Source organism: Cetorhinus maximus, chromosome 6 (genome assembly GCF_964194155.1).
Source record: "Cetorhinus maximus chromosome 6, sCetMax3.hap1.1, whole genome shotgun sequence".
NCBI lineage: Eukaryota > Metazoa > Chordata > Chondrichthyes > Lamniformes > Cetorhinidae > Cetorhinus > Cetorhinus maximus.
The window spans coordinates 45933184-45945608 of record NC_135884.1 but is presented as its reverse complement, the minus strand read 5'-3'; the positions used below and the strand labels follow the sequence as shown (position 1 = coordinate 45945608).

The 12425-nt window shown below is 40.3% G+C and overlaps 1 protein-coding gene across 3 annotated transcripts in view; it reads right to left on the bottom strand.

Moving 5' to 3' along the window:
- tafa1b (TAFA chemokine like family member 1b) overlaps positions 1-12425 on the bottom strand; it is a 532382-nt gene that overhangs the window by 151427 nt on the left and 368530 nt on the right. For all 3 annotated transcript variants that reach the window (XM_078543685.1, XM_078543683.1, XM_078543684.1), the window contains exon 3: positions 5330-5470. In XM_078543685.1, the coding sequence (XP_078399811.1) occupies positions 5330-5470 (141 nt within the window). The remainder of the gene's footprint in view (positions 1-5329; positions 5471-12425) is intronic.

The window sequence follows — 12425 nt, the reverse complement described above, 5'->3', positions numbered from 1 at the left end:
GCAGGCTGGTTCAGAGATAATTGAAGCTCAGAAAACACATAAAAATCCTCAAACTGTCCTATTTAGAAACATAATGTCAGATAAAATGTAATCATTTGTATGCCGCCACCTACATTTCTCCCCCACAGAGAATTGGTATCTTCAATCTCTCAATAAAATGTACATTTTGGGCATGAGCGTCTATTCCCACTTAGTTTATTGGAACATTAACTCAGTAAAATATTCCCCTGGTTAATGGACAAAACACAATTAATACCTTCTGTTATGTTGTGAAAGAGGATCTGACTGTCACTGCTTGTATGGATGCACTGAGCGGTATTTTGACATTGAAAAGCGTGTGGTTTAGGTGCGGTTCTGGGAGTTGAGGTCATTGAAAATTGACGTGTGACTGGAAGCCACTTCCTACCTGCCAACTTCTGGGTTTAACTCAAGTGCATTTGGCTGTATGTGCATAACCCCCTCCAGAGAGGCAGGTAAACAATTATATTTAAATGCATTTTAACCACTATTTAAATTTAACACCACAGGCTTGTGTTTCCCAGGCTTCCTGAAACTTGCCATTGAAACCAATGTGAGAAGACTGAAAGGCATTTCATTCGATTCATTAAAAGTCAGGATTATAACATAAATACTCAGTGCTCATTGTGGCTTTCTTACCTCCCACTGGGCAATGGGGTTTGTTGAAAGCACTTATATTGAGAGGCTAATTTTTGTACTTTTGAGGTATTGAGCCTCAAGGTCAGGATGGGTGGTTCCATCACTGCCTTAGATTGGACCTTGAATTAGGAGAATGGTGACCAACAGCAGCAGCTAGCTATGGATAGACCTGCAGGTGGTCAGCAAAGTGGGAAGTGACAGAACGGTTGAGGTCATAGAAGGCATAGCAAAATGTACAGGCAGAGGCCTTGATCCCTCAGGAAAGCAGAGCTGCCGGAGGCTGAGATTGTAGCATCAGGTGATAGCAGACATCTGCAACTTCCCAGAAGAATACCAGCTCCTTGTTGGAGCTGGTGGTGGCCACACATTACCAATGGCTGTAAAAGTCACACCCCCGTCAACCTTTTGCCTCCATATCCTTCCAGAGTGATAGCAGAGACACATCCAAGATCTCCTAGTCAGCTGCACATAAATTCATAAGGAAGGTTACTGATGGGTTGTTTTGCAGGGGCAGCACTTACGTACCTGGCCTGTGATGTGAATTAGCAACCGTTTGGCTTTGTGTCCCTGGCTGGCTTCACACAGGGGCAGGGTGTCATTGACTGCTCACGGATGGTAATGCACGTGCCCTCAGATCAACCAAGAGTGTTCGTAAACTGCAAAGGTTCCACCAACGTTAAGTGGTATGCAACCAAAAGAAGATTTATGCAAGTGTGCACCAAATTCATTGGGAGCTGCTATGATGTTTTTATTCTGTGGCAGTTCAAGCTTCCTGACCTCTTTGGACCGGCGTATAGAATTAAGGGGTAGTTGTTAGGAGACAAACTTGACTGATGACACCAGTGAGCAATCTCACCAATGAAGTGCAAGAGCAGTATAACGAAAGTCATATGACCCACCAGGTGCATAAATGAGAAAGTAATCAGCATGCTGAAGATACGCTACAGGTTTCTGGAAAGGGTTGGAGGTGCCCTTTAGTAATCATCAGCCAGGGTCTCCAGAATGATGGTACATATTGTACAGCAGTGAGGTTTGGAGCTACTGGAGGAATAAGGTACTGAGCAGATAAATCCAATGATGAAATGGAGGAGGTGGATAAAGATGATGCCTAGTACCAGCCGCCCATATTTCTGCCAGGGATTGCCTTACAGCTGTAAGGTTCAGTTAGCCACTACCACTGGACCAATGTAACAATCACATCCAACAGCCACTCTCTACCACCCCCTGCACCCAATCCCACTGACACAAAGCAGCCCTGTAACCAGCCATCCAACCATTGCACATCCCCCATTGGTCGCCATCAATTCATGTCTTCCCATTTATTAACAAGCAGCTGAAAAGGAGAGATGCTGTCTGGCCGTCAAGAATGTGCAACATTGGAAATTAGCAAAGTAATACAGTTCATCTGACTTGCAAAGTGTTAAGTTTATGTTGTTCAGCTCAAACATCCATGTGCATACCCTTGTGAAACTACAAAGCTTTACCTTTCCATTTCCACCCACTTCAATGCGGTACAAGCACCTGTGACATCAGCAGAGGTAAAGTTAGGCTCCCCAGATCCATGTGTGAACTGTTTAGATGCTCTTTGTCGATGACTTCTGTGCGTTGGAGTCCCTGGGATGCCACCAAAAAATGTTCTACCTGCACCTGTGCAGTGGCAGACTCAGCCATTGGAGTGGCAGGCAGTGTGTCAGGTACGGCTGAGAGGTAGGGTGGGGTGGGAAACAGGTGAGAAGTGGGAATGCTTTGAATAGAGTTCCCACTTCTGTATGTCCTTCTGTCATCATCCCTCTCATGGGCTAGCCACTATTCACTCAGTTGCAGTCAGGTGGTAAAACTCTTGCCTCTGAATCAGAAGGTTGTGGGTTCAGTTCTTACTCTAGGGACTTGAACACAAAGATCTAACTGATACTTGAGTGTAGTAATGAGGGAGGGTGGCATTGTTGAAGATGCTATCTTTCAGATGAGATGTAAAACTGAGGTCTCATCTGTTCTCTTGGATCCCATGACACTATTTCGAAAAATCACTAAAAATAGATTACCTGCTCATTATCTGTTGCTGTTTGTGGGAGCTTGCAAGGTGCAAATTGGTGGACAGATTTTTACACTACAACAGTGGCTATACTTCAAAACTACCACATTGGCTTTAAAGTATTTTGGGATATCCTCAGGTCATTAAAGGCACTACATAGTTGTTTTCTTTCTGCCATTCTGCTGGTGAGCAGCTTGGTCATGATATGAGCTCCAAGACCTAGGCCAAGGTGTCCTATTTTAGGATCAGACATGTTGGTATCAGAGTTTGCGTGGCTGTGGTCAAGGTCTACAAGGAACCACTTGATTGCCATAATTATGTTGATTGACTAGCCAATTTTTCCATGGAAGCAGACATCCTTCCAATGCTTGAGCTGGGCTTCTCAATTTTCTTTGAAATTGTAGACAATGTGCTTGGAAGGTCTGTCAGTATGTCACAAATTTTCTGCTGCTCCTCAGTGATTATTCATTTCCTCAATGACTCCTAAGGTACAGTGCCTGCATCCAGCTGAGTAAAGCTTGGAGAGGGCTGTGCCCTCAATACAGACTCTCCACAGTCATCCCTGCCACTACTGTCTGCTCTTGCTCATTTGTGAGTAGTGGGCCACCAGGTGAAATTCCAACTAACTGCCTAACTGGACCACCAAAATTTGAACATCTGTGCTGATGTACAGTAAACATGAGTCTTCTAACGGTGCACCCTCATATGGAATTAGCTCCTCTGAGATTAATTGTCTGGAATGTCCACTGACTGCTATTGTATGTCTCAAGGTCTAGTGGAGGGAAAAGAAAGGAATTGTCTGACAAGGTAAAAATGTTACAACATTATGAAGAATTGACTCACCAGTGAAATAAAGTTTACATGTCTGAGTGCTGTATGATATGTGGATTGCTGATTTTTAATTCTGTCACCTGCAGGTCGCTGCAAAGTCCCAATCTCTCCATCTCCAATGGTCAGGGCTGTCAAACTATTACTGATTTCCGACACTTCCTCCTTTGCAACTGTGAACTGCGAAATATGTGGACGACCAGTTCCAGTTTTGCCCCTGTCTCTTGTGATCTGCACTCTCTTCTCCTGCAACAGGGACGAGATAGATCTACAACTGCTTGTAATGGTATGTGTTCACCCAAAGGACGTAGTACTTTTTGGTGAGAAACAGAAAACTGCATTAGGATGAGGGTGAGTGGGAGTTGTGAGTGGATAGAGGGAGATGTGAGAAAGTGCATTGAAGGAGAAGGCTGGTGCACTTGCAAGGTAAATGGGTGTGATGGAATAGGCTTCACAAGCCAAAAGAGGACACCTGATGTGTCTAATAGGGTGTAGGAGAAGGGCCAACTATACTCACATTTTCTGATCTGGTCAGGTCTTAAAGCCCTTCCTGCACTGAATCCAGGAGTGAAGCAGAATGCCCCACTACTGACCTCCTCAGCCATACCTTGTTGGGGAAGAGCATTTCTTTTGCTGCTGACTGCACCCAGCAGTGCATCAAGTGAAGCATAATTAAATTGAGGCACAGTCTTTGACGTCATCAATCCACCGAGAAACTTTGCCCTCTCTTTATGCAAACTCCTAACTCCTCCAAATTCAATTTCTGGATTGACCCTTTAAATAGTCCAGTTGAGATTGAGTCATGCCAGTCTGCAGCATGCCTGGCATCATGCATTTGATGCCAGTTCCCAGAAGTAATATTATAATTAAGTGGTTTCATTAAAATAACACAGATAACACACCACACCTCCCTGCTTTGAACATGTCTCATATTTGTTATCAGGACCATTCAGCCTAGTCAGATACACCAGGAAGGGAACCATTCAAACTGCATTTCTGCGTTGAGTAAATTCATCTTCGAGAAATTTAAAATTTTAATTTCTTTTTCATTTATCCTTCCTGTCTCATCTTTTCACTCTTAATCCAATATTTCTTTCTTTCTTTTCATTTATCTTTCTGCATTTGATTTGGCACTAATTTGACCTCCTTGTCTGTTCTTCTTCTTTCTTAATCCTTAAATCTCATTGTTTATATAGACAATTGGTCCCACTGTTCACAAACATCCAGGTTGCCCTCACTATGCTGTTATTGGCTTCTACTTCCAACAAGTTATGGAACATTTTATATCTACTTTATTATATTGCAAAATGCATCACTCCAGCAAGATACGGCCCAAAATGTGGGCAAAATGTCTCCTAAATTAACATCTTGTCCTTTGGATATGTCAGAACTCAAGGTAACAATTTTGGACCATTTTTACATCTCCGTAATAAGCACTCATTTTTCTGTAAATTGAAACGAAACTCAAACACTGAGTACTATGGCCACAGAGTGCTTCAAAGTGACTTCCATCTTAAAAAGAGACAAGATAACAGATGATTTAGAATAAAGCTACTGTTTGTTAGCAGTAATACACATAAAATATAAATGACTTCTTATTAGGTTTTGTTGTATACTCCTTCAGTATTTATCTGATTAATTACAAAGACTGAAGCCTCATCTATGTTGCTAATTCATTTAAGTATAAGTTTGCAATTTAATCAAAGAAGGCCACTGAACAGATTACTCTGTCTGAAATCTTTCTAGCATTATATTTAACACATTTGTGTCTGCGATTTTTAAATTGAATTATTATTGATTTAATTTACTTGCCATCAACACAAGATGGTTTGGCTCTGGTTGTCCCAGCTACTTTCCCTGGCAGACAAGAACACTTCACAGTCTGTGATCGTTCTTCAATTCGATTCTTGTTACAGCATCTGTGTGCTGCTATTACTTCACATGTACCTCCATCTAAACGGAAAGAAAGAGAAATTACAGTGTCCATCAATGATAAAAGAAAAACAATTTTGTTCGTTATTGTTCAGAAAAAGACTTATTACTTAATCCATTACAATAAAGACAAAAGGGAAGTTCTAATAGAGAAACAGGTCAAATTGCAACTTAATTTTAAAAAAATGCAATGCTTTCAACACATTTGTAGCATGCTTACTAATTCTTAAACCATTGCTAACAGCGTCTGATTTGAGAATAAGGCATGTCAAAATCTCAAGCATTGAAAGTAGAAAGGAAATCGTTTTTTAAAAAATGCAGAAATCATGTTGTACATCAATATCTGTCTTTTTGTTCTATGCATTGTAAATAGGCAGTTCCTATTTACATTTATCTTCTACAAAACTGGCTTTGACTATTAGGCAGAAAGGTTTCCATATTTAACTTCACAATGAAGGGGAACCTTGAGTGTATTCCAAAGCCAACAGCAATGCTTAACATGTCAACAGATTAATCAGCTATTGAGTCTGAACATAAATAAAAGCGCTGTAAGTTATTGCATAAAATACAGTTTGTTAATTTCTCTTTGGTGCTGACAATCTTTATGTTTCAGCTGAATTTCCTACATTCTATTTTGTTTGAATGACATTACATATTTAGCTTCCAAGTGGTAGCAAAGTTATTCATTGTATTTGAGGTTCATGTCCCGTACAAAACAACATTCCAGTTAAATTATGTTTTAGGAATGTACCCTTCACATTATTGTTGATATCAATGTGCAAACATTTAATGCATTCAAATTATATTTCTCTGCCTGTTATTTAACAGGTTGACACCCCTGCTTCGAAAGTGAATGGAGGGCAGTCATAGAGAACATTAATCTTTTGAATGCTAAATCTAATCTCAAAGCAGATGGGTGATTAAGAGTTTGATGCATATCACTGTTGGAGATCTAGAGATTTCAGACAGAGTGGAATTACATGTGAACATGATTATATACCTTTGTCATTTAAATATTATACTAATCCTTGTGCAGTATGATCCCCTTCATTATAAACATCATTAACAATTCCAGGGAGATTGCATGTGACATAAATTGTCAGAATTTTGAATTAAGTGAGATATAATTCTGAAATTACATGATGTGAAATGTAGGTCTTCTTGCAGCACATCATTACTTCTAAATTCAAGGACCATACAAAAGACCACGATTTGCTAAAGCTAGCAAGTCAATCTTTTTTCATGCTATTTGCTTAGATCGATTTCCTTGGCACTTCAGTAGGATGTTCCCACCTTGAAGCACTATGGCAATAGAAACTTTACAACTGACTTTAACAGGCCTTTTGATGAATTAAATAAATGGTTTCAATATTGATATAATTTCAGCACCAGTTCAGCTCTCCAAGCAATGGTCTGATAGATTGTGGTTAATGCACCAAATAGCAATCGCGATTTCTTCAGTGGTTTAAATGAGGCCAGTATGATGATAGTCAATTTGTATCTTTTCATTGATATAGAATTGAGGAGCGATAAAAATATTAGTTGTGCGGAAAAGTTTTCAAGTCATCAATTTCGAAAGAAGAGTCTTATTTTATTGCCATGTTTAGACATTTAATGCAAGAAGTGCTCAAATCAGAAAATGCTGGAAATACTTAGCAGGTCTGGTAGCATCCCTGGAGGGAGAAACGGAGTTCATGTTTCAAGTCAAAGACCTTTCATCAGAACTGGAACATGTTGCAGATGTCACAGGTTTTAAACAAGAATAGAGGCAGGGAAAGGGTGCAGTATGAAGGAAGAACAAAAGGGAAGATCTGTGATAGAATGGAAGACAGGAGAAAAATAACTGGGAAACTGGATTAAGGCAAAAGGAAATGGTGATGGACAAATAAAGAAAAAAGATGTGTCCAGAGTAGGTAAATGGGAAAGTAGATCATTACCAGCAGCTGCCTTGTGAAAAATATTGAAGGCTGTAAAAAGCCTAATTGAAACCTGAGTTGTGTTCCTTGACTTTCTTTAGAACGGTGTCAGAAGCTAAGGACAGAGAGGTCAGAATGCAAGTGGAGCAGGGAATTAAAAAGACAGGCAACCAGAAGCTCAGGGTAAAGCTGACAGACATAACAGAGGTGCTCAATCATCTAAATCACCTAAACTCTGTTTGGTCTCCCAGAATATAGGAGACCACATTGTGAGCAGCAAACGCAGGATACTAAATTGAAAGAAGTACAAGTAAATTACTGTTTCACCTGGAAAAAGTGTCTAGGGGCCTGGACAAGGGAAGGGCAGGTATTGCATCTCCAATGCTTGCTCAGTAAGGTGCAATGTAAAAGAAAAGCAAAGTTGGGGTTGATTGAGGAGTGGACCAGGGTGTTGCATAGGAACAGTCCCTTTGGAATGCTGAAAGGGGAGGGCAGGGGGAGATCTGTGTTTGGTGGTGGCCTACTCTGAAGGTTGTAGAAATGGTGAACAATGATGCATTGAATGTGAACACTGGTGGGGTAGAAAGTGAGGACAAGGAGAAACCCTATTGTGCTGATGGCAGGGAACGGAAGGGTGAGAGAAAAAGTGTGGGAAATGGGATGAAGCCAGTCAAGGGCCCCTGTTAACAATAGTTGGAGGGCTATCCACAGTTGAAGAAAAGGGAAGACATATCAGAAGCAGTGGTGGTCTCATCAGAAGAGATACAATGGAGAAACTTTGAGAATGGAATAGAATTCATGCAAGAAATGGGGTAGGAAGCAATGTGGTCAAAGTAGCTGTGGAAGTCAGTGGGCCTATAGTAGAACAAAAACAAAAATACCTGGAAAAACTCAGCAGGTCAGTAGATATTGGTTGACAGGCTATCCCCAGAAATGGAGACAGAGAATTCAAGGAAGGGAAGAGGAAAGTCAGATGGACCAGTGAAGGCAAGAGAATGATGGAAATTGGAAGCAAAGTTGATGAAATTTTAGATCTAATAAAAGAAGGGAACATAATAAGGTTTATTTTGGAGAAGTTTAATACTGATAACTAAAAAGATTTCACATTTCTGCTTGAAAGACTGAAAGGTTTAACTAATCTCACTCAATTTGGTCTGTCAAATGGACAGCCAAGTTCAGTTTCAATGGCTCTTTTTCAAAAGTCTGCCAAACAGATTTCACAAAGGTCACTATTCACATTCTATGGATCTAACTGTCCAGATGAAATTGAAATTTTAGGCTGTGACTGCAAAAATAGGAAGCTAATATGTTCTTTCATGTGGTTACTTTATGAATTATGATGTTACGTTTTAGCCTTAATATCAACTGTTTAGTCCACAAAAATGTACAAGGGTTTTCATACAATATTGAAAAGCTGGAGAACACCCCAAACATCAATAATTTGTTATTTTAAATGGAGCTGACTCAGTACAAGTGAAATCAAAAAGGAATATCAAATTAAGTGTTAAATTATGTGAAAGCCTGTGTGGGAAGCAGAGAGGTGAAGAGATTTCATATCAGTCAGGTGGTGAGGACAAGAAGTATGAAGAGAAAGGTTTAAATTTTCTTTAGCCAGCTATCTAGCATCACTATGTTCCTCAGAGTAGTGTCCTAGGCCCAAACATCTCCAGCTGCTTTATCAATGACCTTCCCTCCACCATAAGGTCAGAAGTGGGGCCATGCATTGACGATTTCACAATGTTCTGTACCATTTGCAATCCTCAGATACTGAAGCAGTCTGTGTCCATAAGACCTAGGCAACATTCAAACTTGGGCTGATAAGTGGCAAGTAACATTTGGGCCAGGCAATGACCATCTCCAACAAGAGGGGATTCAATTATCTCCCCTTGACATTCAATGGCATTATCATCACTGAATCTCTCGCTATCAACATCCTGGGGGTTACCATTGACCAGGAAGTGAAATGAACCAGCCATATAAATACTATACCTGCAAAACTGGGCCAGAGGCTGAGAAACCTGTGATGTGTGACGCAACTCTTGCCTCCCTAAACTCTGTCCACCATCTACAAGGCACAAGTTAGGAATATGATGGAATACTCTCCACATGCCTGGATGAGTGCAACCTCAACAGCACTCAAGAACCTCAGCATCATCCAGGACAAAGCACGCCGCTTGATTAGCACTCCAATCAACGTCTTAAAAATTCAATCCCTCCACCGAAGATGCACAGTTCTAGCAGTGTGTACCAAATACAAAATGCACTGCAGCAGCTCATCACACCTTCTTTGACAGCACCTTCCAAACCCATGAACAGTGCCACCTAGAAAGACAAGGGCAGCAGATGCAAGGGAACACCAGCACCTGCAAGTTTGCCTCCAAGCCACACACCATCCTATCATGGAGCTATATTGCCATTCCTTCATTGGAATTCCCTCCCTAACGGCACTGTGATTACACCTCCATCAGATTGACTGCAGCGTCTCACCACTGCATTCTCAAGGGTAATTAGAGATGGATAGCCTTGCCAGCAATGCTCACATTCCATGAAAGAATAAGAAAAAAACTCTCCAAACCAAAGTACTGAATAGTCTACAACTGCAGAACTTCTGTTTGCCCCACACACTTTCCTCTTAAGAGCACATCTGGAAAGCTGAGTGTGTGCAGTGATATTGCTAGGGTTCAGTCAGATTAAACTATGCAGCTTTCCACTGTTGACAACCCAAGGCTTGCAGTCTCTAGTGCCAAGTCTAACTCTGAATCATTGGTGAGCTAGGTGGCTGGTCATCATCAATACTGCCCTGGAGCTATGCACACATTCAGATGTGAGATTACTCAAGGAATTTCAAATGTCCATCAGCAGGTATGTCATCTTCGAGCCATTTTGATGCCAAAGATTTTTCACTTATCTTCCTACCGAGAAGGATACTAAAGATGAATACAAAATTTTTGTTGGGAGGGGCAAGGGTATTTGGGAAGGTGTACCTATGTGTGCTTTGTTATGAAGCCAACAGCAGTCTTAAATATGATTTCTCATATGATTGAAGAGCTCACCATCAAGGCTTCCAAGTGGTTATTGTTCCTTTGTAAGAGGTGATTGGCAATGATTTAATCATACCCAAGCGAGGAGTCAATGCCTTCAAGTAAGGAGGGTAAGAAAGTAGATGAGAAAATAAAAAAAATACAGAAATACAAAATGAGGATTAAAACACCAATGAAAATCAAATCCACACATATAATTGAAAGTGTGCTGAATAAATTAGAATATACCTCGCTGCGTGTAAATAAATTCTTTATTTAAGGACATTAAAAACATCTAGAATTTCTGGAATATTATATATCTCTTTTCACTCATCCTAGTTCAGTAGATAGAGGAAGAGGTTTTGTCCACAACAGTAAAGGTTCCAGAAGACACTGGGATAGGGGAACATATACACTTACAACAACTTTACAACTATGACTGAAAATGAGGTAAGTTTGATAAATTGGTTCAAATTTTGTATTTAAGAATTACATTTTTTGGATTAATTGCTTTTCAAAAGATATTTTGTGTCTGCCTTCATTGTTGTGCTGCTAAAGTTGGTCTGTAATGGACATTAGGGGTGGATATAGGCCACCTGAGTTTGCTTGTTGTTCTATATTCACTTATTTTGAGAAATCCATTCTTATGCCAGACTAAGATAAGGTTTGCACAGCATATCATCCAGACATGTTTTAGAGTATAAGGTGATTACACAATATAAGGCCCCATTGGCTAGCCTAAATTAATCTGGGCCAAATTTCAATTGAAGCGTACACGAGGGGAGTGGAGAGAGGAGTGGTTGCATTGCACATCCAATGGCACTGGTGAGAGTACCACACCAGTTTCATGATTAGGCCTCATTGAAATTGGACCAACAAGCTGCCAGTGGTCAAGGAGTGCTGACACTCAGCTTAACAATCACAGCAGGAACGTGCAGGGAGGGGGAAATACCATTGCTCCTTCACAGAGTTCATCTGGAAACTAAAAATAAAGTGGGTGGTAGGTAGAGAAGGCAATCCTGTGCAGGGGCTCCACTGAGTAGCAGGCAGTTTTGGAAAGACTTCTTTTTGACCATGAGGAGCATTTGTGTTCCTCCAGGCCCCAACAATGTCAGTGACAAGATGATTTCTGCTCACCTTCAGAGCAGCCTGTAATAGACTTGAGGAAGGTATAGAGTGTGGGTTCCCCAGGAGTTGGTGTTAGGACTCTTACTTTTCTTAAAATATATTTATGACTTAGACTCAGTGTACTTTACAATGCACAATTTCAAAATTTGCAGATGATGCAAAACTTGGAAGTATTGTGTCAATTCATTCCAAAGGCAGATGGTGAAAGTAGGAAATCAGATGACAATCTTTTTACATAATACTGGTTTTATTTATAGAATGCAACATTACACATGTCTGCTCTCTCCCTAACCAACACTCAGTGTCCTAGCAGTATTTTTTTTATATGAACTTAATGTTCTTAATCAATCAATGCCTTTAACCTGTGTATTCTTAATCTTGATAATACAGTTAACATTCCATGAAACAGATTCTCATCTTTTCTTTAAACTAAGACTTTATAATACATAAATAATATCTCAGAACAACTTGAAATGATAAAGAAAAAAATGATTTGTCATATTCTGTATATCACATTATAATACAAGACACCCCTCTTCTAGAGCCTCCAAAAATGTATACGTGCAAGGATTCCTTCTTGTAAAACAATCTGACAATTTTTAAAAATTCATTCATGGGATGTGGGCATCACTGGCTAGGCCATCATTTCTTACCTATCCCTAAATCCCCTTGTTCAGAAGGCATTTTCAAGAGTCAACCACATTGCTGTGGGTCTGGAGTCACTTGTAGGCCAGACCAGGTAAGGACGGCAGATTTCCTTTCCGAAAGGACATTAGTGAACCAGATGGGTTTTTGCAACAATCAGCAATGGTTTCATGGTTGTCTTGCACGACCCATTTTATTTGGAGTCTCTTTTCTTGCTAGCATTTCTATTATACGAGCAAGGTCAATCCTTAAACTTTTCTCAGACAC